General features: G+C 43.0%; 1 protein-coding gene and 1 non-coding gene across 3 annotated transcripts; one reads left to right on the top strand and one right to left on the bottom strand.

The window, feature by feature from the left end:
* Positions 1–310: 310 nt before the first annotated feature.
* On the top strand, positions 311–6,914 carry LOC129189314 (FH2 domain-containing protein 1-like). 2 transcript variants are annotated; one of them, XM_054790911.1, is made up of 12 exons: positions 311–407; positions 1,055–1,454; positions 1,579–1,640; positions 2,423–2,525; positions 2,619–2,704; positions 3,288–3,388; positions 3,473–3,543; positions 3,611–3,718; positions 3,791–3,861; positions 3,940–4,057; positions 5,534–5,695; positions 5,828–6,914. In XM_054790911.1, exons 2-12 carry the CDS (start codon positions 1,080–1,082, stop codon positions 6,767–6,769), a joined length of 2,199 nt encoding a protein of 732 aa, XP_054646886.1. In that variant the 5' UTR covers positions 311–407; positions 1,055–1,079; the 3' UTR covers positions 6,770–6,914. The 2 variants fall into 2 exon arrangements, with proteins under 2 accessions (XP_054646886.1, XP_054646883.1); XM_054790908.1 differs by having other exon boundaries at positions 5,531–5,695.
* Positions 6,915–7,204: 290 nt separating this feature from the next.
* trnaw-cca (transfer RNA tryptophan (anticodon CCA)) lies at positions 7,205–7,276 on the bottom strand. The gene has a single exon. It is a non-coding gene; the product is annotated as a tRNA-Trp (tRNA).
* Between the last annotated feature and the right edge of the window lie 19,564 nt (positions 7,277–26,840).

The following is a 26,840-nucleotide window of genomic DNA, read 5'->3' as shown; positions in this document are numbered from 1 at the left end:
CTCAAATAAACACATTTTCAAGTCCTTTTGTTTTTGGTTGTTCATTTTGGTGACCGAGAAGTAAATACAGATTAAAAACTACATTTGATTACGTTAATCAGAATGGAAGTGTGTATTTCCGACATTTCCATGACATTCAGCTGAAACTGAAATACTGTATAAACGTTGTACTGTAATGTTAAAGTCAGAAACATACCGCATACTCACTGTTACGATTGGCTTTTTTAAACCAATAGGAGAAAAGAGTTTCGCCCCCCGACCTGAACTCGGACTCTGATTGGTGGACACACTCCCTGCACCTGCGCGTGCTCTTTCGCCAAACTAACCTTACTGTTTTTACCTCCCTGATTTAACAAGAACGCGACTGTGTCGTCTGAACTTGACAGCTACACTTGTGAAACATCACGGTGAGTAGTGATACGGAGTCATGGCGCTTTGAAGAAAGGTTTTGAAATAAGAGTCGTATAGTTGGACGGTAAGAACTCAGTAAATTGTCGATTTAGAATGGTGTGATTTAAGATCCCGTGTTTGTTGCAAAATTCCTGGGAATGTTTTCTCCAAAATGAACACAAAGTTGGATTTGATGATGTAACTTCACATGTTCGGCGCATTAGTCGTACACCCAGGTGTTTATCGATCGCGATGACCATATTTAGTATGAGTTAAGCCGCCTGCTCGCCCTCCCTGCCATCAGGACAACATACAGCTCTCCTGGGCAGAAAGAAGCTAAGCAGTAAAGCAAAGTCGCCTTTCACTTGCCAGTTTGTTTATTGACGGATGACACCAATGAAGAATACACTGCTGGTTCTCAACGCTTGAGTGGACATGGAACTTTTAATTGTGTACTGTACTTAACTTTAGTTTTGCGACTTGCAATGTGGAATACATTGACTTTGTCAATGAGGTTTCGGGTGATACTTGATGAAACAGTGGGACAGCAGAGAACATGTTTTGGAATCTTCGTATTCAGGAAGGAGAGGGTGACTGGACGAAATAAAGATAATCAAGATTTTTTCTGCTTCTTCTTTCACGATCTGCATCTACTGAAACTCAGACTGAGACTGTCATCCCTGGATGATATGGAGGCAGCTGTGATCTCCTCTCAGGAATCTTTTCGGGAAGATTCCCACCTCAACGCATCCTTGTCTGCTCCTCTTCCTCCGCCGCCTCCTCCACCACCTCCTCCCTGTCTCCTTCCTCCCCCGGCCTTCTCATGCAGCGTCCAGCGACGCTCCATGAAAAAGCTAAACTGGGACACCATTCCCAGCCAGCGCGTGCTGGGCAAGTTAAACGTGTGGACCTCCAAGCTGCCTCAGAGAGACTTGGTGCTGGACATCCGTAGCATGGAGGAGCTCTTCAGTCATGTGGACAAGCGGTCCTCGCGGGCCTTGCAGTCAAAGGTTACGGGCCTCAAGAAGAATGAAGGCATAGAGGTTTGCCCCCCGGAGCATCAGGTGACAAGTTCCACTTTCTGGTCTTTGAGGAAGTGTTTAGTTCCGCACTTGTTTGCATGGGAAGCATTTTGCTTCCTCTCAAATGTTACGCCAGGAGCTGTTATCAACAATGTGTTATCGGCAGGTGACGATTCTACACTCCAAAAAGAGTATGAATATCGGCATCTTCCTCAGACACTTTAAGAGGTAAGACATCTAAACGTGTAACATGGAAAGCAGAGTAAGAAGCTTCTAAAAGGAGGAAGAACTCAGAAAGCATTTATGCAAATTATTCCCAAATACGAATCTTAATCCAAATTCACTTCCTCTTTCTTATTCTCACCATAAACAGTTTACAGTCTGTTTCGCTGCTCAATCCAGTGGTTGTTTTTGTATTCAGAATCAATGATCCCCACAGGGCCGTCAAGCCCGTTAATGACCGTGGGCCACCTCGCAGTCACGGTTACCCTCCGAGGGCCACCTATAACTGTGAAACTATATGATCGTTTTACCAACAAATTTATATTGAAACAAGAAGTCAAGTTGCCAATCAGAAATTTTGAGTATACTGTACAACTATTGTATTATTAATTTTAAATGGGGTTTGATGACAAAAGATCTCCAATTACATGCAGTACAAATTTTCTGTCAAATTTGACAGAACAAATACATTTAGCAAGAAAGATTAACTGTCTTTTTAATTAAAAAAAAATATATTTTACTTAGATTTAAAAATCATTAAATATATTTCAATATATATATATATATTTAAAAAAAAGTAAAATAATCTGGCCCCTGGGCCTTGAGTTTGTCACCCGTGCCATAGGAAGTCATGTAAATAGAAATAATCTGTTCCAGGGTCAAACTGTAGCCATCTTAAAATAATAAGTGTACAACTGTGTATAGCCTTCTTCTCTTAACAGCCCTTATTGACGCTGATCCTATTAGATGTCATTTATAGCTTGTCACTTGTTGTCTTCCCCCTACAGGCCGGTGGCAGAAATGGTACAGGACATCCGCCAAGGCAACTGGCGCAGGTTCGGCAGTGGCAAGCTGAAGGAGCTGTGCAAGCTGCTGCCAGAGGAAAGTGAGGTAGCGAGCGCTCCTTGTTTTAAAGGACCAACAAGGTGTGTGTGCAAGTGTGTTTGAACGAGGAGTGTGTCCTGTGTGCGCGTGATGGTGCAGGTGAAGCAGCTGCTGTCATTCAGCGGAAACCTCTCGTTCTTACCCGAGGCCGACCAGTTCATGGTGCAGCTGGTCAAAGTGCCGCGGTGAGTACCACCGTGTAAATCATAGGAAACCGTCGGTGAATTTGAGGACTCCAAACAATTCGTCACAGCGTATCATAGCAACCCCCTGGATAGCATGCAAGTTGTGCCCGCTCGTGGCTGCATCAGCACTTTGTAAGTGCTATGATCTTCTGGTTATGCCTCCACTAATAATAATACTAACAATGCAAAAAATCTAACCTTTTTTCATTTGATAGAAAACATGCAACATTTCTAACCTAATTGTTACAAAGCACACCCAATCCAAACACGTCACACGTGTTGTTCTTTCTGTTGAAAAATGAAATAAGAAATTGCATTTATATGCCATTTTTAAGATAAACAAAGGCACTCTACATCTATGAAAAGACACAAAAACTATGTTGATCCTGTTAGTTAACATTTGCCCATGTTTTTAATGAAAAACAACATTATTAGGGATGTCACACTAGTGGCATAAAATGATAGTGTTTAAACAATCTCACAGCAGTCCGCAAAGGGGAAGCATACTAGAAGCCAGTCCTTCAGTTACTGTAGTAATGCTAACTTCCCTAGCATGAGCTAACTAAACATGTTCCTTCTGCAGTTATGAGGAGCTGCTTAAGATGATGGTGCTGCGTGAGGAGTTCTTGCCTCTCATGGAGGAGGTGAAGAACTCGCTGGCAGTCATGATCAAAGCAGCCAACGGTAGCACATGCTCGCATTGTGACCTCACTTCCTGCTTTGCCTCACTTTAAATGTCAATTATGTCTCTGTCGTCGTTCCTGACAGAGCTGCTGGACTGCGACGACCTCCACACTGTCATTCGTCTGGTGTTGAAAGCTGGCAACTACATGAACTCTGTGGGTATTCTTGTTTTGTTTGTAAAACGTGTCTTTCCACATCACGCGTTCATCATTTCCCATGCAGGGAGGCTACAGCGCCAACGCTATCGGCTTCAGGATGACGTCGCTGCTCAACCTGGCCGACACCAAGGCCAATAAGCCCGGCATGAACCTCATGCACTACGTTGCCAAGGTGACCAGAGCTGACTAGAAGATGCCTACAGAATTAAATCCACAATAAAAACATGAAATATTCTGCTCACAGCAAGCGGAGGACATCGACGTGGAGCTGCTGACGTTCCCCAGCCAGATGGAACACATCGGAAAGGCGTCAAGGTGCCTGGTCCGCTGAAGGAGCCCCCCGTGGTCCACGTCTGGTATGAGCTATAACAATTGTGATGAAATGTTTGTTAGAATCTGCAAAGACGAAGTGGTGGCTGACTTTGAGAGAGAGCTGAAGAAAATCAAGGAGGTCAAGTTGTACACGAGCAGACATCCCGACCTCTTCCAGCAGATGGAGACCTTTTTCGTGGTAAGACTGAGATACACTAGTAGTAGTAGTATATAGTAGTGTATATACTGTAATTTGTTAGCATATCTACATGGGTTGGTTTTAGCCTGTTTCTAATATTAAAAATATCCAAATGTTGCCACAAGCCTTTGACTTTTCAGTGTGTGGACCTGGGTGGAAAAAGTGACACCCCTGCAGTTGAAAATATGGACATTTGTTTATTTTATTGGGGGTTTTTCCGTAGTAAACAATGAAAATAGATATTGTCTGTTCCAGGGTCAAACTGTGGCCGCCGTAAAAGCTTTATTGAAGTGTACAGGTAATGTTTGAAATCACACCTGAACATAATTAAGTGTCACACAAATGGAACAGGAAGTGAAGCAGTGTTAAAGGGTCAAAACAATGAGATGACAAAGGCGGAGTGTGAAGGTGATTTCTAGTCGCAGCTCATTTTTGGAACCTTCATTGTCTTACAAGTGTAAAAAGAAGTTGACCACCAAACAATTACATATTCTACCTTCAGTGTCTACCTTAGTGGAATTCCAAATTGTGCAATCTCTTAAGCTGTTTTTTCTGCACTTTCCATTTGTTCAGTTTTTTTTTCTAGAATTTTTGTTTTTCATTTTTTCGCTGTGAACGCTGGTATGTTACCTTTTACCAGTCCCCTTTCACCCTAATCACTATTGTGTGCTATTGCCACGTTCTTCAGGCTTCTAATTGGCTAAAATGACCCTCCAGTTAGAGGTGCTTTACCAGGGGTGTCCAGAGTGCGGCCTGGGGGCCATTTATGACCCGTGGCTGTTTTTTTTTTTTTTTAAAGAAAGCTAAATAAATAACAGCAAAAATGGAGAAAAATAAGCAGTAGTGTACAAAAATAAAGGCACTATATTAGGAGAATAAAGTCAAAATATTAAGAGGAAAAAATTGCACAAAGTTGAAATATTAAAGACTACAAATGTATTTTTTAACAGTCGTAATATGAGAAACAAACAAAACAAAGAATAAAGTTGCAGTTTTAGGAAATTGACATTAGGTAGAAGTTATAATACAAGGCAAAATATTATGATAATAAAGACATAGTATTAAGAGAAAAAAACGTATGAGTACAACGTTGAAATGTTTGTCAAAAATAATATAAAACAGCAAAAATGGAAAAACGAGCAAAAAAGTGTAACGTAAGGAGAAAAAGTTCATTCATACTAATAATAAGCTTTGTGCTTTGCAAGAGATGCAGGCTGTTTTTTTCTTTTAAAAATTAAAAAAATTCTCACCATATCTACATGGGTTGGTTTAAAAAATGTAAAAGTGGCCCCCACATCCTTTTGATTTTTCAAAAGTATGCGGCCCTGTGTTGGAAAAAGTTTGTACACCCCTGTTCTATACAGTTACAGCACCCCCTGTTGCTTTGGCATGCCCATGACAGCCTGTCGATACGTTTTTCTGTGGACAGATTATTTTTTCCTCCATACTTTAGATCATCTTGTCATTCCTCAGCAGGCCGAGGCCCAGCTATCTGACGTGGAGTTCTTTCTGCATGACTTGAACGTGCTGAGCTGCGCCGTGGCCGAGTATTTCTGCGAGGACCCGTCCTCCTTCAAGCTGGAGGAGTGCTGCTCAATCTTCCACTCTTTCTGCAGGCGCTTTGCCACGGCCGTGCAGGTGGGAGGACAAGCAAGGAACTGTTTCCTCAAAGTTGGAGGCATACAATTGTCCAAAATGTTTCTGAGGGACAACAAAGGACTTTCGTCCAACCTCTCATTGAACATTTCCTGCCTTTATTCCCATTTAAAGGAGAACCGTGAGCGCGAGGCAGCAGAGCAGAGGTGTAGGAGGAAGGAGAGCATCCGTATGGCACCCAGGCGCAGGTCCACCGTCTTGGGCCCTGGACTGGAAACCAGCCTAGAGTCGGCTTTGCACAGTCTGCTGTCCACCGCTCCAGAAGGTGTCTCCAGGTGCAGGAAGACCCCGCAGTCCTCCATCCAGGAGTCTCCTGTCATTCATCCATCTGGAAACAAGCCAGAGCCCACCTCTCAAGAGAGTCCCGAGAAGAAACAAGCCAAACTTCTAGAGGAGGACACAGAAAAGTTGTTTGAAATGTCCACAGAAGGACAAAATGACGACAAATCTGCCAGCTCTCACGTGGAGAGAGCATTGGACAGTCCAGCTACTCCTTGTACTCCTCGGCCAAGAACCAGAGACTTCTTCTTTGCCAACAATGGCGACGCGGGCTCTCCATGGACTATCCTGAGTCCTCTGACTTGCTCCCAAAGACACGCCCCCCAGAGGAAGCGCCACATTCAGCAGCACAGACCCTCCATGTCTGACGAGGACGACCTTGATGACGGAGTGTGGGAAAGCAGAGGAAATCCAGCAAGTTCCTCCATGGGAGGCGGTCCGGCATCTCTCTTAGAGGGTCCCAGAGAGCGAGCTGTCTCCAAAGGTCCTTTTATGAGGTCTGCCTCCATGGACGAGACCAGGCCGTCTCCAGCACCCGCCTTCCGACTGGGGAATTTGTTCCAGAGAAACGTGGGCCAAAGGTCCTACTCCTCAGACTCCAGGACAGAAAGGACAATGGTGTCCCAAGCCAAAGCTTCACTGGACACTGACAAGACAGGGAACCACACAGACGGACTACCAAACAACTTCGGCATCATCTCCTTCTTCAGACGCTTTGGAGGCAGAAGCAAAGCTGGAGATGTCGAGGAGATCATCTTGAAAGGCTCCAATACTTGATGCTCCTCTTCTTTGTGTGTAATGTTCATGTTATTCTGTTTTTACTGTTTTTAACTTCCTGTAGCAAGCAAGGCAACAAGGAATTTGTTTTGGTCCATTGGGACTTTTTGGGAGTCAATCCATACTCAAAAAGCCACCGCCTTTTTTTGTGTTTTTGTATGCAATAAATTATATTTTGCTATCTTTTCACTTTTGTCCATATTATACAATGTTAATTTCTTCTTCTTATAGGTAGGTTAGTCAGATACTTAGTTGATGCCAGATTCATGAAATTATATCCAAATTCTGACATAACATGCATGCATGTAACACAATTCAATTCCATGTGGTAATTTAGTTTACAAATAGAATATTGCACTTCATATATCACTGGCTATTTTATGACATTGTCAGACTGTTTTGGTACACCTGTGAAAAGTAGAAAGTGAAAAGTATTGACCCCGACGTGATTTGAACACGCAACCTTCTGATCTGGAGTCAGACGCGCTACCGTTGCGCCACGAGGTCCTGCTGTAAAGACGTTATTGTATATTTAAATAAGGCGTTTACAGCAGACGGTGCAGTGAGAAAATTGTGTATTCAACGGAAAATTGTATATTAAATTGTCCAAGCGTGACAAATAATGCGTTATTTTTAAACTGTCACACAATCACTTAAAAAAACGTTTCAGTTTGTCGTCACATGACTCCACCCAGCCAATAGAAGGACCTCTCTAAATCCGCCAATAGATGGCGGCCTTGCACTGCCGTCTGATTGAGTTCCCAGAAGTGTCTGCACTCAGACAAAGGCGTGCGTTACACGATTTTTAAGTGGTTAAACTTATAGAATACAGGTATATTTATGATATGGTCTGTCACTGTGATCGCATTCAGACCAAGATAGTTTGAATTTAATGTCCTATATGTCGGAAGACTAACGCTAATCAGCATGATATACGTCACTGTCCATTTCCTTCTTCCATGAGAAAATAATTTAAACACCTGATAAGATCACCCGACTGTCCTCAATCAACATGGAAGGATAGGTACACAACTTTAACAGTAAGTCTTTCGCATACGTGTCCACATTTTTTGTATTTGCACTGTGAAAGCTTGTAGTTCGTGTCTCTAACAAGCTGATCCTTTCCCACCTCAATATTTTTCATTTTGGCTGCATTCCATTGGCAGTTTGAATTGCCCTGGTTGACTTTCTCGTAGGCACTTGCCCTAAGGGGAATCCCCGCCGCCATCAATTTCTCCAAAAAGCCGAAGTGAACTTGGTGAAATCTACTCTTGGATGGCCGAGTGAGCGATCGATGGTCATTTGAGAGCTGTATGTCACTCACCCACAATGCACCGTTTGTTTGGAAGAAGAAGATTCATAAAATGATCAAGATAATTATTATTTTGCACTATTTTTGCAGGGGAAACATGTCAGAGCAAACAATTTTATAAATAAACAAAAACCCATAATGACGAACCATCCATCCATTTTATATGCCGTTTATCCTCACAAGGGTCGTGGGTAATGACTACAGTAAAACATATTTTAAAACAATAACACTAAATTGAACAACCCAACTTTGGAAACTAACTAAAGCTAAACGGATTTTTTTAACAAAAAGAAAACATGGTAATATACAAATGGGGCTTATTAAATCATAAAAAATACGATAATAATAATAATCAGCAGGTGTTTGTTATTTTTAAGGAGCGGCATAGCGCTACACATAAGAGTGGTGGAACCATGATTGCTTAGGCTGAAAGTGAACAAGACCAGGTGCGTTCCATTCGTTAATTCTGCTCCTCCCACATCCATTTTCCCTCGCTCTGCAAGTGGCCTCCACGTGACGTCATTAATGACGTCATACCAAGTGCCTGGGGGAAGTCAACGAGGGCAACTCAAACTGCTATAGGAATGCAGCCTTTAAGTCGTTTTGTGAGTTTCTGGCTCCTCACATAAGAGGTCCATTTGTAGGGGTCAGAGTTCAGTCACACGTTGATGATGTCACAGTTCAGTAAGATAATGTTTACAGAGCTGATACTACCCACTAGTGATTAGCATGATTTGCTCTATCAATTGCACCAGTTTATCGGTTCTACTTTGTGTTTCCAGTAGCCTTGGCTATTTATTTACTCGACTGCAGAGACTACAAGGTGTCTCTCTGGGGTACGGCACTTATTGGACGGGAGGCAAATGTACTTTTCCCCCACAATTAAATAATTCAAATAATATTATCATACATATACATATTAGGGCTGAGTGATATGGACCAAAACTCATATCCCGATATATTTAGGTTGAATATTGATATACAATATATATCCCAATATTTTTAAGCAAAGTGAGTTTAGACAAAATCAAAACCAAATATGCGTGTGAAGTTGTTTTATTAAAATAAATACTTGAAGATTTTTTTTTTTTATTTGAAAGCTTGATGCAAGATGCACATAAAAAAATCTCATCTAAAATAAAGTAGACCATTCTCTTTTTGAAATTAATCTAGAAAAAGTCCAATACAATCTTTTTTAGAAACAAACCTTTAGCTATGCTCAAATCCTCAGCTAATGACAGCAGAACAAAATGTCCTTATTTTGTGCCAGGACCTCTAAAACTGTCGACTGTATCAGGCTTAGCAACTGTATTTCCTTGTACATTTCTGGTAGAGCTTGTCGTGCTAAATAATTGTGACCGCGAAGCTCGCTGGACATCGCCAGTCCATAGTTTTCAGCAGGTTGCATATGCATTTATATTTCCATAGTTGTTTTGGGTCAAGTGGAGAGTCTCCTAGGGACACACAGGGCCAGAGCAGCCATCTGCACAGGATGCAGTCGCCATGGCAACACAGTACTGCATAAAGATGTTTTATTCCCTCTGTTCCCCCACTCCCGCCACACACATAAACATCTGTAAAAAGAACACACTTATCCGATCAGATGCTCTGCAGCAACTTGATGAGTGTGTCTCTTCACAGAGAGGACAGCAGGAATTCCAACAAAAAAAAAAAAAAAAATCCATCCTTTGTTGCCATCTCTCCTCCAGTCTGCTCCTCTGGTCCTCGATTGGTCCAGCCAGTCCCCTCCTACTTTCTCTCCAGCCAGTCAGCTGATACGACAGCAGTGTGTCTCTCGCTTCTCGCTTGCTCTGCCTCAGACGCTTCCCCTCTCTACACATTTACAAACACACACACCCTGCTGCTGATCCCGGTCCTCTGCGTGGCTCCTAGCTAGCCTTGGGAATGTCTTGGTGTTTGGTGGGGAGGTGTTGCCCCCTAAGGAGGGGAGCGCGCTGAGACGCCCATCTCTGCTGTAAGTTCACCTCCTCCTCGTCCTCTTCCCTCGTGTCCTTGTCTCTCCTTCCTCTAGTGCCTCGTCCCTCCCTTTCTTCCTTCCCGCCCGCCCGCCCGCAGCTGCATGCAGGGTGATGATGCAGGCTGCCTGACATCACCTCCAAATATTCCCGAATAGCGACATGGAATTAAATGCAAAGATATGCAAGACTCTACCCTTAATAATCAATCATTTGTCCCATGTTATGTAATTTACTGCATTTCTACATGGTGATTTCACACTAGAACAGTAAATGTCTCTTAGATGATGCTGAGCTATTTATCACTGTGGCATTACACATTACATTGACACTGTGACAAGTCTCTTTGTTTTGTTTTTCATGCTGATATTGTGAAGGTCCATGTGCTGTAGGGGGGAAGTGTAGACAGGAATGTCCAGCTGGCATGGGTGGAATGTCACTGGAGCTGCATGGGAGTTGAGAGGCGTGGAAGCGGGAGGCACACTAGAGGCTTGTCATGATGTATACACGATGGAGTGACATCAACACACCTCTGAAAACTCTGTCTGTTTGATACTTCAGCTGGTCCTCACTGATGAAGCAAACTTAAAGTTGTGGACCTTAAGCTACCTCAAGCATGTATGATCACATGTGCCTGACAGTCAGTAGAGTCTGTTGTCTCTGAAAGTTGATGAGGTTGAGAATTGACTGAGCAAGAATGAGAATTGCTGGAATTAAGATTTGTGTCCGACCTCCGATTGGTTGTGAGCCATTGGTTAATTAGGAGCTGCGTGCTGTTCTTCAGACAGAACATAAATGCACCAACATGTCCGCTCCTTGTAGGCAAGAGTAAGAGATGAGTGGAAGCACGTCCAGTTACGTAACGCAAGGCTGCGTGTTTGTGACGTAGCCGAGAGCTGCTTGTTCACACGAGGACAGAGGAGGAGGAAGATCTTCATCTCAACGACGTCACGTTCCTGCTCGGCGTTCCACAATGGAAGCTGCTCCGCTCGCGGCGTCTCTTGGCTCGCTCGGTTATTTAAAGAAACAAATTATTTCAGGATGGGCTGCTCGACCCTGCGGCACAAAGTCCCCCCCCCCAACACACTACCCCCTCCCTGCATCCCCCCTCGCTCTGCATAGAGTCACAGGAATCGTGTGTGCATTGTGTAATAGTCCATTCAAATATGTGCATTGTGATTATTATTAGAAGAGTAGATTTACTAGTCATGCTGGTTGTGTGGAGGGACAATGAAGGTTAGTGAATGCATAGTGGAGGCTGTGAAATCACACTAGGATATGTGGCCTTTGCATTTACTTCCCTAATATGAAATCCTATAAATGGCAACCTCCTCTGACAGCGATAGAAGTGTCTGAACACATTACGTTTACATCGCCTCAAAATGAAAATGTATCGGATCTGGATTAACCTCGGTTTGATGTTACAGTTTGTGACCCTGCGTGCATATAGGACAATAATTTAACAGTGGCCTGTTATAAATGATTGTTTATACCGCATCATGCTATATAGGATTTATAGCGGTCCATTGCAGATGATGCCTGGTGGGATACATTGCGGTTGTGTATGGATGTGTGGACTCCCAACCTTTTAAGCGGAACATCTGTGAAGTAGCCCACAATTAACAACCTATACATTTAAAACATAAACACCATGAAATGGCTTGTTTGGAGTGTGAACTTTTACATATTAGTTCAAGGCTCTTGTCAGTAATTAGTGTGTCTGACATCATGATGCTGTGGCCTGGATGCATGGCTGCATGCATGCATAGAAATGTTCAAGGACATGCTGGCGTGGTCAGTATTCAGTATCCACATGCACTCTTCATTGCGGGCTCGTTTGAGGGATGCCGGCGGCATGCGCAGCTCGCCATCGGTGTGAGGGGGGATAGGAAGTGATGGTTCTATATATAGACGTGCACGTATGTAGACTACCACTGCACAAGATCACACGTCTGCTGAGCATACAGTGTTTCCCACAACACTGCAAAGTATATGTGACAGTGTGTGTGGATGCCTAAAAATGTGGGACGCTATTTAAAAAATGACTTAACAATAGAGCATGAAGTTGTTGTCTTAGGGGTGCAGTGTTAGACTCCCGTGCATGTGCCTTATAACATGCACGGGCGATTGGATCCCCCAGCATGCCTTGCGGGCACATTGTAAATAACAGTTAAAGTTACATGTTTGTTGTTAGCACTTAGTCGTCGTTGTCCACATACAACAGGTTGCTCATTGCTGTTGTGTGTTAACACACCTGTTACAAGTTGTTGTACAGTTTATTTTTTATATCATACCGTGAGAAAGACTGTTGTTGTGTTTGATGGCCGTCTGTTCGTTTGCACCGTGTTGCCAAACTATCGTTACGATGCCATCTACTGTGCAGAATTACAGCTACAGGCTACGCAAGTCACACAGACAGCCCTATTATAATGTTTGTGAGCAAGGGTGACCAGATATTGCCAAATTAAAAAATAGCAAACAGTAGTATCAAATCTTTCTGTGGCAGTCCAAATTTAATCAAGCAGGCCGCCACAAAGAAAAAGCCCTAGCATACTAACAAGCAGCTGGACATCACAAGTTGGTGGGCCTAATGAGGTGGCCAGTGGGTGTGTGTTTAAGTATAATAATGGTAAAGTGTTGTATTCAATAGTTATGTGCATAAAGAGCAGTCAGAGTTGACCAAACCGTGAATGCTGATGTTGTTGTCGTTGCTATAAGAAGATTAAATGTTTCAGTGAGAATAAACATTTAGCAGCAATCATGTAAAAACATGATAAATGCCGTCCCGGTGGTCTCTTAAGTTGTTCATCCTCTTATCCACCACTTCCTGTTGTAGCCTCTGAGTGACGAGTCACGGGATGATGGGATTTTGGGTAAGGTGAGCGTGGGCGTGGAGCAACGGCGTGGGGAATGGGATGATGCTGAGAGACTGTGCTCAATCCACACAGATTATACCACACATTCATGTTTGTGTGTGGATGTGTCAGATTTCTTTGCTGTCACAGGTTGACAATGCATCTGTGGCTGTGGGTTGCGGGGACAGGGTGTGCTAGATGACATCTTCGTCCAATTTGCATAATTGGCCATGACACACATCTCAGTGTTTAAAACGGGTAAAACTGAGCTTTCTGGTTTGTGTCATAAGAAATGTGTGACATTATCTTGCATTTTTAAACCAAATTCAACAACAGAACCTGAAGTTATTGGCTTACAGACGTTGGTCTCATCAGTGCAGTTGTGGACATGCGTGCTTGCGCCTTATGGGCGCCACACACGAGAGGCGACAAATGACCGCAATTGGTGAAACTCATCTCCATAGGGCTTTAATAGCACATTAAATTAAATTAGAGTTTTTTTAACATGCAACCCTCGCAAGATATTTCTCACGGGATGTGCTGGCAGTTAAGTTCCACACAGCAGACATGATTGTTTTTGTTGAGGGAGAGGGAGGCTACCGAAGACGTTAGGGTAGGGATTCGTAATTATTTTCTGTAATGGACTGATGTCCCCCCCCCCAATTTGGTAGATGATCCCTCGTGCTTCCTTGTGCTGAGGCATTCACTGTTTCCTCTCCTGCCAGCTGAGGGTTAAACTTCACCTCTCCTACATAACTCCCTCTGGTCAGACACTGTGCATTGTTGGTACATGATGCAACCCCCCCCCCCAACCCCCCCCCCCCCCCCCCCCCCCCCCCCCCCCCCCCCCCCCCCCCCCCAAGCGCCACACTAGCTTACCAGCCAATCAGAGCGCCAACACTGACAGCAGGAGGAGGGGTTTCCAGTGAGCAGTCCTGCCCCCTTTATGTCATGAGTGCTGAGCTTTCCTCAGCGCTCATGCATGCGTGTGTGTGTGTGTGTGTGTGTGTGTGTGTGTGTGTGTGTGTGTGTGTGTGTGTGTGTGTAAAAGCAGGAGGAAGGAAAAGGAAGAGAGAGAGGTCCTGAGGGCAAGAAGTGGGCGTGCGAGCCTCTAATACTTTTGGTGTTGTTACACTTTCAGCTTGAAGCCTTGAAGAATGACACAGCTGACTGTAGGTAACCCCCCACCCGCCTCTCTTTGTGTGTGTGTGTGTGTGTGTGTGTGTGTGTGTGTGTGTGTGTGTGTGTGTGTGCTGTTGTCAGCACGTGCTCATTATTTCATGGGAGTAAGCGGAGCAACCAGCTGATACTTTTACTGTACTCATTCTCTGTATTTATAAAGTCGTGTTATTTGGGCTCCTGATGGCAAAACAGGAAGCTGGAAGCTGGAAGTTGGAGGGATATTCCATTTCCTCCCCTCAGTGTGTGTTTGGTGCAAATAAGATGTGTGGATTGTGACAAAAAATGTTTGTATTCTATAATTGTGTATACCTTTTTAATGCTCCAAAAAAAACAAACACCAGCTTATCACGATGGTCAGCCATGTTTTTTTTTTCGTAAGCGGCAAGTGGAATAATTTCCTACTTTCCTAGCAGTCTTTGAATGCAACATAAGCTTCCTCTTTAAGGCAAGGATTTTGATTGGTATCTTTGCTGTTGCTCTTTGCTTTTGTGTCCAAAAAAAAACATGCAGCACACCACAGCATGTTTTTAAAACTCTTTTAAAGTAACTTTTCCAGCCACAGGAACATGTTTTGTTCTCCTTCCAACCAAAGTTATTTTAGCTTCCTCGTCTGGTCGCTAATGCACCGGTCTAAATTTAGACGGCTGTCGTACTATGATGATGCCCGTGTCGTTGTGTTGGTGCAGAGAGCCTCGCAGGTTTTGCACTAAGAAATACAAAGAGTGCAATAAAGCACGTCAGTGGAACCTGTCCAGTGTTAAATGAGTGTAAGTGACGATTCTTGTAAAGAATTATGAGGTCAGGTATTGACATGCTAACTTCAGCAGTATGGGGAACTTCACTCCATTGACTTGACCCCCCCTGTGTGGTACGTCTTTGGATTTTACACTCTCTCTGCTTACTTCCTACCTGTTTCAGCTTCCACAGCAGCCTGTTTGTTCAGTCCAGAAGTGCCATGATTATACTGTCAGTTAGTCACAAGAGAGCGGGGACCCCTGAGGAACACTGCCAGGATGGCCTTGATGGCACCTCTGTTCACGCTCAACAAGGAGTCCACCTCAACATCAAGAAGCCAGGTCACTGCGTCCGTCTGGGTTGGACGTAGAGGTCAAAGGTCCTTCACAGTCTGCTGACAGAGTCGTAGTGTGGACAATGCACGTTCAGATTGGAAGCAAACAGAAGCTACTTGTCACATGGTGTGCTTGTGTGTCAAGTCTCAGTGGGCGACAAGAGGAGCACAGCAGCTGGGATGGGTTTGGGCGGGGGACTGGTGATTAAATCCAGCCGTGACAGATGTGCAGACATTTGGGAAGGAGGGGGCGGGGTTGGTGGTTATAGTCAATGTGTTGATGTTTTCTGCATGGGTGTCATTTTTTACTTCTTACTAAATGATGAATGACACACATGTAATTGACCAACACACTGCTAGGCTAAGCTACATTAGCTTAGTAGGATGGCTACCCGAGGAACTGCAGTTTTGAGTGTGTCTGTCACGATGTACACCAGGGGTCGCCAACGTTTTTCCTTGTGAGAGCTACTTATACAAAATGAAAATGGCCAAGAGCTACTCATTTTTGTAACATTTATTTTCTGAGCTTATTTTAAACCCAAACAAAGCGAATATGCTTGCTTTACCAGAACATTAACAAAATGCTGGTGTCCACAACTCACATTTTGTATTTCAGAATGCATTTCTTTCTACTGTTCTTTCATTATTAACTGAAAACCTGAATGAAAAGCAGGCTTGCGGGCACCTCATGTGGTCGTGGGGGGCTACCTGGTGCCCACGGGCACCACGTTGGTGACCCCCTGATGTACACAATGTCTATAGTTTGTGCTGCACGGGTGAGTGTAAAAGTTAGCCACGCTAGAGACACCACTACTTAGTGTTGCTAGGCAGAACAATGCGACTGAATTCCTCTCGTAGACAAGATTTATTTATTTGTTTATTTGATGTGGACCTCACAATTACATTGGATAGACCAAATGCATTGAGTGTTGTAGCGGATGTGCTAATTTGCAACACTTGTCCACATTTTTAAAAAATTGTATTTAGACTAAGATGATGACCAGACTGTTTCTGTTCTTGATGAGCTGGATAGACGGATACTTTATTGCAGTGGTGGGCAATGCATTCAATACCTGGGTCTTCAGTGGGGAATTTTTCTTGTTTCTTGTGTTGTTTTAAAAAAGATACAGTAATCCCTTGTTTATCACGGTTAATTGGTTGGGGTTTTTTTTTGTAGTTAGCATAAAAACCTGTTTATGACCTTCTCTAGACATGAACTAACACCCCTACAGTCACCTCTAGACTCATATTACCTAATAATATAGTAGATATAAGTAGAGAGTATAAGCCATTTAGGACATAAATAAAACCTTTGCTCGCGTGTGTTGCAATAAATGTGTTCTAGACGTGTGGACAGGAAGTGACGTTGCGGGTTCAGAGTTGAGTTTTAGCTGGATTACGGCTGCAAGAGTAGTCCGTATTATTATTATTATTATTATTATTATTATTATGTTATTTTTATTATGTTATTGTGATGTGGTAATTCAAACCTGCGATAAAAGCCTGGTGGTGTGGCAATCGATTAATCTAGCGCATGTATGTTTCACCTATGGATACCTAGTGACCTGTGTAGAATACTGAATATCACAATTTGAATGCATTTTCTTAGTGCTTTATATTTGTGTTTTAGTATTTTGTATGCTTTCAAAAAATACATAAAATTTGCTTAAATATGCATACTTTTTTATTTTAACTAATAGGCCGTATTCAACCATGAAACGTTATTTATTAATTTATATATTTTTAAAAACCCATGATAGAGTGAAGCTGCAAAATTCGAGCTGCAGTTTGGCGAGGGACGACTGTAATAATGATATTGCCTTATGTTTCCATTCAGCCTGACTGGGATTCAAGGCCCACTCCCATGTGGCGTTTTGTCACTTTTGCTCTGATCAACCAATCAGAGGATGGAAAAAATTAGGCCAGCTGGCAATTCTGAACTCTAATCGGTTAAAGTATCAGCCCCATTTCTAATCATGTTTAAGTGACATGGGCCAGCACTCCTGATTTTGAAGGCCCTGGGCAGATTACATAGACATGGCAACATGTAGAAGCCGAAATCTGATTGGAAAAAAAATAAAAAATAAATGCATACACACACTAGTGGATGTTGGGAATAAATGAATACATTTTCATGGCAAAAATACTAGAATTTAAGTTAAAATGTTGGTCGGTGCTTCTGATAGTGTTTAGGCCAGCAGAGAAGACTTTGTTGACCCTGACTGCACAGTGCACACTACTGCTTTACTGCCATGAACAGTCAAAAGTGCATTCCTTTTTTCTTTCTCTATTCGTATGAGAAGCGTGTCACTGCTTTAGTGTAGTGATTGCTGCATGCCTCGGCTCTTTGTTTAGGTATTAGCCCCCAAACAACAGCCCAACAATGAAGACTTTTTGCACTAATCAAGGAATTAGGGACTTTTATTCCCTGCGTTCCTGGCGCCGCCCGCTGAGAGAAGCGGAAAGTGTTCACATGTCCTCTCTCTCTTTCTCTCTGCAGTTTGCGAGCCGTCCCGGTCGGCGGCGCTGAGCGTCCTCCACCATGGCCAAGCGAGAGGCTGGGAGCACCAGCCCGGTGGTGCGTCAGATAGACAAACAGTTTTTAGTGTGCAGCATCTGTCTGGACCACTACCGCAACCCCAAAGTGCTGCCCTGCCTGCACACCTTCTGTGAAAGGTAATTGCCCGAGTTCTAATGGAGCACAGATTCCTCAAAACCTCAAGCTCTATGAAAAGTCGGCCTGTAAACATTGAGCAAAAACATGATGCTGCTAGGAAATGATGTCAATAGAAATGATCTGTTAAAAGAAGAAGTGTAAAAAGAAGTTAGTACTGTTGTTAATAGTAAAATAGTAGTCATCAGCCCACATCAGCACACAGCCAAGATGGTGGGACATAATAGGACATTATTCTTCTGGGTTGTACTTTTTTTCATTCAAATGTCCGAATATGTCCATTTAAGTAAGGGTCCTTTTGGATTTCATTGTCTATAAATGTCAAGCTGAAACATTTCTGCGTGTATAAACGGAATAGAAACCATAAAAGCTTCCGTTCGTCCAGCCGAGGGCCAGTTAATCCTGGCTTTGACCACGTGCCATGTGATCCAGAGTCCTGCTGAGGTGAACAGATTTTTGTCTGGGGTTTGACATGATGGTGACACACAGATGTTGCAGTTGTCTGCGTTTTTTGGCAATAAAGTGGAATAGAAATGAGATACAGTAACTCTGTTGTCATAAATAAAACTAGATGGCGTTAGCATGCATGCTGAAGCTCCACGCTAGCCTCGGGATTGTGGCACCTGTTGAGTGCACCCCCTCCATCATGTTGGTGTGTCTCTATCTTTATTACCTCCACCAAGGAGGTTATGTTTGCGTCAGCATGTTTTTAATAGTTTAATTTGAGCTCATCTCACACAGTAGTGTTTCCCATACATTTGTTTATTGTTGTGGTTAACAGGTAGCCTCACATCAGAAGAGCAACCTGTTCATTTCTTAATATGGGACTGTATGTGAATGTAGCTTGTTTTTACAACTATGTACAGTAGGTGGCGGTACCGCCGCTTACAAACACACCTCATACGCACCTGGTCTGCCGGAGAATAAGAATTTGTAGCAGGAGGGATCAGTCTTGCCAATTTAGTGACTTTATCGCTGTATTTTGTGAGTATTCAGACCACTACTGTAGAGCAGGGGTCTCAAACTCAATTTACCTGAAGCCCGTTGGAGGTAGAGTCTGGGTGAAGTTGGGCCGCGTCAAGTACTGGGAGTAGAGCTGGGAATCTCAGGATACCTCACGATACAATACGCGATACATGGCTCACGATAACTATAATATGTCAATACTGTGATAGGGTGAACCAAATAAATAAATAATTTCATAGTGTATATTTTGCTACATTCAGCTGGGATAGGCTCCAGCTTACCCGTGACCCGGTGGGGATAAGTGGTGTAGGCAATGGGGGGAATTTTTGCAGCATATTTAAACCAGAATGCAAGCAGCAATGCTGCAAAAAGAGCGAGTCTATTTTAGTGCAACATAAGTGTAAACAAGGGCCGCACGGCCACACGGTCAGGAGATCAGGAATATCTGGGTTCGAATCTCCGTTGGGCATCTCTGTGTGGAGTTTGCATGTTCTCCCTGTCCGTGGGTTTTACACATTCCAAAAACATGCATGTTAAGTTAACTGGCGACTGTAGAATGTCCATACATATGAATGTGATTGTGAATGGTTGTTTGTCTATATGTGCCCTGCGATTGGCTGGCGACCAGTCCAGGGTGTATCCCGCCTCTCGCCCAAAGTCAGCTGGGATAGGCTCCCGCAACCCTAGTGAGGATAAGCGTCATAGAAGATGGATGGATGGATAAGTGTAAACAAGATTTTGGTTTAGGTCTCTGACAAACAGTAAAGCTATTTAAAATTCATTCAGAAAACACAACATCTCGTCTATCAAGTAGATCAACACCACAAAGTAGAAGCAGAACAAAAATATTTTGTGTAGTAGTGGCGTATTCACCAGAAAGAGACAGAGAATGAGCAGCTGAAAAATGTAAAACGTAAACTAAACACGTCTCTTGACTGACCAACACCACATTTAGCATTTCAATAGAAAAATAAACATTTGTCTTACTAGGCACAGTTTTCTCTGCGAGCGTGATAACGAACGAGGTGGCTGTTCATAAAAGCCAAAGTGAGTCCACACTTTTGATTTGAACTATGCTGGTGTATCTTTCCATTTAACTTCACGATTACGCGCCGTTTGCTTATCTTCTTCTTCTGTGACGTCCACCCAATTTTCTGCCGTGCTAGCGAGGAGCTCCTGCTAGCTGACGTGTAAAATGGTGACTCGACTCAGGAACGGGGATTGAAGTTTATAGCGACTATATTTGAATAATAATAATTTAAAAAACTGTACACGGCGAAAAGTATCGATAATCCGTAGTCAGTTTTAATATTGCGATAGTTGGATATATGGATATTTTCACAACCCTATTTGGGAGTGATGTCCTGGTTTGTAAAGAGTTGTTTAGAGTTGTTTATTATTCCCATAGTAGTAGTTGTTTTATGTGTATTTACTTACCTGTTACATGTTGTGCTGTCTTTTTGTGTGTGTGTGTGTGTGTGCGTGTGCGTGTGCGTGTGTGTGTGTGTGTGTGTTAGCGCCATGATTGTAGATAGTGTTCTGTCTAGTGACATTCCTGTTCCTGTTAGTTCAGTGGTGTCTTATGCTTGTAGCCTTTGAGTATTATTGGCTTAACTTAGACCTCTCGGGCTGCATTTCCAGTAATCTTTGATGTCACGTTGTGGGCTGCAAAATGTGACTTGGTGAGCCACAAATGGCCCGGGGGCCGTGAGTTTGATTCCCCTGTTCTCCAGGCTCCATCTTATTCGTGACATTTAAAAAAAAAAAAAAAAAAAAAATCATGTTTTTTACTCACTTTTTGTCTCTCCCAGCAGCATTATCCTCTCCTACAGCATCCTCACAATGACGTGTGCATACGTTATGGACATTTGCTGATGACGTCGTTTATCTTCTACTGACTTAAACAAATGCAGGGTGCCTGTCAGGCTACATTGTGGTTATCTAAGACCAGGCATCGTATCTCTGTATCTCTATGTCAGCCATAGTGGAGGCCTGTGCGGCTCCATGTGCGCTTGTGTTGCAAGTGAAGCCAGCTTTTAGTAGTCTGAGATTGTGTTGTGTTGTGACAAGAGCAACGTTTAGTCCAGTGAAATATGACCAACAGTCTCTCCTCCACTCTTCTAGCTGTCTCCACAACTACATTCCTCCAGAGTCTCTGACGCTCTCGTGTCCAGTATGTCGGCAGACATCCATCCTGCCGGAAAGAGGAGTGTGCGCTCTACAGAACAACTTCTTCATCACCAACCTGATGGAGGTTTGAATCTAAACTCTTTCTACTAGATTTTGCTGCACGGTCCTCAGCTCTGAGAGGGTTTATTTTAAGGCCCTATGGAATCCATTTTAGTTTTTCCCAAATTCTTTTTTTTTTTTTTTCTGAATTTGGTTTTAATTTTTTTGAATTCCGTTTTTTTACATTTTCCACTTATTTTACCTGCATAGAATGTGTGCTTTTTGGGTTAGTGAATAAAATTTCCATGAATTAGGTGCATCATTGGCCAATTTTGCCCAGTAATTGAGAAATGGATGTAGCCTGGCTAACCTTTCTAACGGGATGACAGCCTCTGCACACATTACTACGAAATCTTCAGCACACTGCAATGGCCGCCCTTGTGATTGAGGAAGAGGTAGACACGAATCGAATGCAATTCCAATTGCATTATTAATGTAAGATATTTTTTAGGACACACTGATTTTCTTTACACAATTAGACGAGATGTGGCAAAGAGCGCTCATATTTTGAAGGCCAGAAGTGTGTTCTGCGTGTGTTGAGTTTTTGTTGACGGTTAAGACGAGCCGGGTGCAAGAATAGACATGTCCCTCGTCACTCAGAGCTTGCAGGGCGTCAGTGGGCATCGTAAAACGCTCGCTTACAGTAAAGCGGTAAAGCCCAACACGGTGAACATATACACATCCAGCCTGAGTCACGCACACACACAGCCGCACTAGCATGGTCTGCTAAACTAAGGTAGCCTCACTAGCTTCCATTGACGCTCTGTAAGGGGCATTTCCGCCAACTTTCGTGTGCGTCAGGTCGCCATTTCGACATGCTTTATTCGGGAGGGGGCGGGTTAGTGTTTGTGATGAGATTCCGCCATGATTGAGCGGTCCGTGGGGAAATACTTCCCCCACGTTAATGTTCCTTCTCCTCACGATGGCATTTCATTCACATTATGTCAGTTTCCGCGAGATTCCGCAATTCAGAAATTCTGTCCGCGATTCCGTTACCGTGGAAATCATAGGGCCTAGGTTTATTTTGGGTGGTGATGAAGTTTGGGATATCAGGTCAACCCCCGCAGAGGTCCTGGAATAGCTTGTTGACACATGAGGGTCCCTCACAGAGACACTTGATCCTGCAGTTGACTTAAACTGTGCCAAATCATCATCCATGACATTTCAACATGCAGGATGCACTCAGGTGTAGGGACGTGGACGCCTCCCTGTGGTACTTGTTGGTATTACATTATAACACAAGTGGGTGGATGGTGACGTGACGTGATGCTGTAATCTCGCGAGAGTGTGCGTGACGCGCGGAATACAGACAAGCGGAACATAGCGCTCGGAAAAAAAAAGACAAACAATCAACTATTAAAACATCCGCAAAGTATCTCGACACAAAACCAGCAAATTAAACACCTTAGACGCCTAACCAACCCAAACTGGAAGATCTGGAGGAGTACATCGACGGGTGCTTCGAACGTGTAGTTATGGGAAAATCACCGAAGACACCAAACCCCAAACGGAGCCGTCCAGAAGACTCACCTGGAGGAATATCTCCGCCAGGCACTGACATCAAAGACATCCTTGAGTCCATCGACAAGAGGCTGATTTGCCTGGACGGCCGCCTCGCTCTCGTCGAGGTACTTCACAAAGAATTCCAGGCCATCCGTGAATCTCTGGAATTCAGCCAAAACCAGATCGTCTCCTTGGTTACGGAGAACGCCACCCTCCGCGAGTCGGTGAAGTCCCTCACCGACGGAGTTTCACAACTCGTCCAGGAAAACAAGACCATGAAGGAGACGATTCTAGACCTCCAGGCCCGGAGCATGAGGGACAATCTGGTCTTCGCGGGAATTCCCGAAAAATCTGAGGAGGACCCGGAAGAAGCGGTGAGGGCCTTCATGGCGCAACAACTCAAACTCCCAGCGGACGCCATCCAAAACATCACTTTTCACCGCGTTCACCGCTTGGGAGCCAAGAAGCCAGAGAACCGTAGGCCGAGACCCATCGTGGCGAAATTTGAACATTTCAAGCAGAAGGAACAGGTGAAGGGCCGAGGTCGGGAGCTGAAGGGGACGGACTTCAGCGTCAACGATCAATTCCCCCGAGAAATCCTCGACAGGCGCCGACGCCTATTCCCTGTTCGGAGGAAGTTCATCAACGAGGGATGCCGAGCTGTCATCACGGTGGATAAACTCTTCGTTAATGGACAACTTTACCGCGACCGGGAAGTAACACCGTGGCTGTATTGATATGGTAACTAATGATCTATCTCAAACAGGTAACTTTTCTTTCTATCTCGCAGCGCGCACACTTGTAGCGTTTACAATGTTACTGTCTGCTTCCACTTTACCCCTCCCCCCCGTTTTTTTTTCTCTCTCTATCCCACTGTATAAATGCACAGCCTTTCTTCTTTTTTTGTCCTTTTTTTTCTTCTTCTATTTCTTCCTCTTCTATTCCCCCCTCTGTCTCACGTTTTCTCCCCTCCTCATATTGTCACATATCCTCTTGTCTGCCAGCTGTCTCCTTCATCAGCATCTCCTCACAGTGACATCATACACCCTCAAAGTCCAATCCCGAACCAAATTCAAGCTATTCACACAAATACACACACGTGCACGCATTCTTCTACACATACACATCATATTCCACTATTGATACGGATATCACAACTACTCACAAGCACGCTCATCTCACTTATGCATAAACCCACATCACGTCCTCACTTTAGTTGTCTTAGTTCATTCAGGATTACTATGTTACACTTTGCCTATGTACAAATTAAGCATACATTATGTACTGTATATACTCCCATTAATTTTACTTCCAGGTACACATACTTTGCATTTGATCTTGTTTACACACACATCACCAAAAGCTAGTGTAGGATGAACTCACTGCAGTTTGTCACTTGGAATGTCAGGGGAGTTGGGTCGATAGAAAAAAGACAAAAAATTTTTAATCATTTGAAGAACACCCAAGCAGACATTGTCTTATTACAAGAGACTCACATGTCCAAGTCAGCTGTCCATACACTTCACTCACCACAGTTCCCACACACATATTTAGCAAGTTACAACTCCAAACAGAGAGGGGTAGCTATTTTAATTAACAGGAGGGTGAATTTTACACTCCACAACACTATTACAGACACAGAAGGGAGATATATAATTATGAACATATCTGTTGATAATGTACATTTCTGCATTGCCAACATATATGGTCCGAATGTTGACGACCCCTCCTTCTTTCATGCCTTCTTTTCTTCTCTCTCTGCACATTTGGATACAAATATGATCTTGGGAGGGGACCTCAACTTAGTATTTAACCCAGAAGTGGACAGGTCTAGCCCAGCTGGGAGACATCGTGAGTCTCAATCAACATCGATACTGAAGAAATACATGAATGATTTTGGTCTTTGTGATGCTTGGCGCTCTTATCACCCTACTCACAGGGAATATACCTATTTCTCACCAGTGCACCACACCTACTCTCGTATTGACTACTTTTTGACAAGCAACTCAGTCATATCAGACATCTCAAACATTCACATACACCCTATCACCATTAGTGACCACGCCCCAGTCTCTCTTTTTCTCACTAACCAAACAATGAGCACTCCTACTAGATGCTGGAGATTAAATACATCATTACTAAAAGACTCAGACTTCCTAAAATACTTTGAAAGAGAGTGGACAATGTTTTTAGACTTCAATGACCAACCCGGTGTTTCGGCTAGTATTCTGTGGGAGGCAGCAAAAGCAGTAATGCGCGGAAAAACCATTTCATATTCATCATATAAGAAAAAGAAAGAGAGATTACTAGAATCAGAGTTGGAGAAAAAAATCCAACTCCTCGAAACCGCTCATGCTGACTCAAAGGATGAGCATATCCTAAGTAACCTAAGGAAACTGAAACTAGACTTAAAAGAAATTACTGACAAGAAAATTCAGTTCCAACTGCAGAGACTACGTTTGGAAAAGTTTGAGCATGGCAATAAACACGGAAAATACTTAGCTAACCAGCTAAAAGTCAATAAAGAAAAAAGCTCTATCTCCTCCATTAGAAACTCAGGAGGTCACATCACTCACCTCCCGGAAGAAATTAATTCTGTCTTTAGGAGCTTTTATAAAAATCTATATACACCTCAGATTAAACCATCTCTCCCAGATATCAAAACATTTCTCAACAACATAGAATTACCAAAATTAAATGACGAACAGGTGACCAACTTAGATGTACCCATTTCATTAATAGAACTCCATAACGCTCTACACCGGTTGCCGAATAATAAAGCACCAGGACCTGACGGTTTCCCTGCCGAGTTTTATAAAACATTCTGGCCATTACTATCTCCAATATTTCTTAGAATGGTTTTGGAAATTAAAGACAGTTCATGCTTGCCTCCAACCATGAACTCAGCTACAATCAGTCTCCTGCTGAAACCGGATAAGGACCCAACACTACCTTCCAGTTATCGTCCAATTTCACTGATTAATGCAGATCTTAAAATAATATGCAAAGCGTTAGCTATAAGGCTGGAAAAAGTTACCCCTCATATAATACACCCTGATCAATCAGGATTTATTAAGGGGAGAAACTCAACTAGCAATGTACGCCGTCTAATCAATCTGATTGATTACTCTATCATCCATAATTTAGAAACCACAATTGTCTCATTGGATGCTGAAAAAGCATTTGACAGAGTAAACTGGAAATTTCTCTTTGCAACACTACATAAATTTGGCTTTGGAGACTCATTCAGAACATGGATTAAAATACTATACAACACCCCGAAGGCCTCTGTTCAGACCAACAATCACATCTCTCCAGAATTTACTTTACAAAGAGGTACTAGGCAAGGGTGTCCACTCTCTCCCTCACTATTTGCTATCTTTATCGAACCTCTTGCAGCTGCAATTCGACAACATATAAATATTAAAGGGATCCACACCACAAATGTTCATCATAAGATAAGCCTTTATGCTGATGATGTATTACTCTTCCTGGATAATTCACATTCTTCACTTCACGAATCTATCTCACTCATTAACAATTATAGCACCTTCTCAGATTACTCCATTAACTGGTCTAAATCCACAGTACTGCCCATTAACTTTGGTTTCCAGAGCACCCCCTCTATACCACTGTGTTCAGGGAACATTAAGTATTTGGGTATTAACATTTCCTCCAACCTGTCAGACCTGATCCGCTTGAATTATACTCCACTATTGAAGTCAATAGAAGATGATCTTGCACGTTGGAGAACCTTGCCCATCTCACTTACAGGCAGAGTATCCACCGTGAAAATGATGATTTTACCCAAGGTTAATTATCTATTTTCCATGATCCCCACTAAACCATCTATAATTTGGTTCAAGTCATTAGACTCATATATAAATAAATTTCTTTGGAAAAATAAGCCAGCACGAATAAGTCTCAAAACATTACAAAAATCTAAAGAATATGGGGGCTTAGAACTCCCAAACTTCTCCAACTACTTCCTTGCAAACAGGTTACAGTATATCTTAAAATGGATCAACCCTAACCCATTGGATTATTTATGGCTAGACATAGAACAATCACTTAGCCACGAAATCCCAATTTGTAACCTGCCCTTCATTAGCCAAATCCTCCGAAAAAATAATTGTTTTAAAAGTATAAATATAAGCAACACTCTGACAGCTTGGTGGGAATTTTTAAAAATAACAAAATTCTCGCTCACTCCTTGCCAATACACTCCCGTTTGGAATAATCCTGACATCTTGCTTAAAAAGAAACCATTAAATTTCCCAACATGGCACGAAAAAGGAATAAGTT

The sequence above is a fragment of the Dunckerocampus dactyliophorus genome, chromosome 1 (genome assembly GCF_027744805.1).
Source record: "Dunckerocampus dactyliophorus isolate RoL2022-P2 chromosome 1, RoL_Ddac_1.1, whole genome shotgun sequence".
Taxonomy (NCBI): Eukaryota; Metazoa; Chordata; class Actinopteri; order Syngnathiformes; family Syngnathidae; genus Dunckerocampus; species Dunckerocampus dactyliophorus.
The sequence above is the reverse complement of the archived record's forward strand: the minus strand, read 5'-3'. Positions and strand labels throughout refer to the sequence as shown.

Bases quoted from the DNA above. Each gene is read 5' to 3' on its own strand.
- LOC129189314 (XM_054790908.1), top strand. From the start codon at position 1,080: ATGGAGGCAGCTGTGATCTCCTCTCAGGAATCTTTTCGGGAAGATTCC. The intron at 1,455-1,578 runs GTGACAAGTTCC...TGTTATCGGCAG, and splicing joins TTTGCCCCCCGGAGCATCAG to GTGACGATTCTACACTCCAA. The intron at 4,058-5,530 runs GTAAGACTGAGA...GTCATTCCTCAG, and splicing joins AGATGGAGACCTTTTTCGTG to CAGGCCGAGGCCCAGCTATC.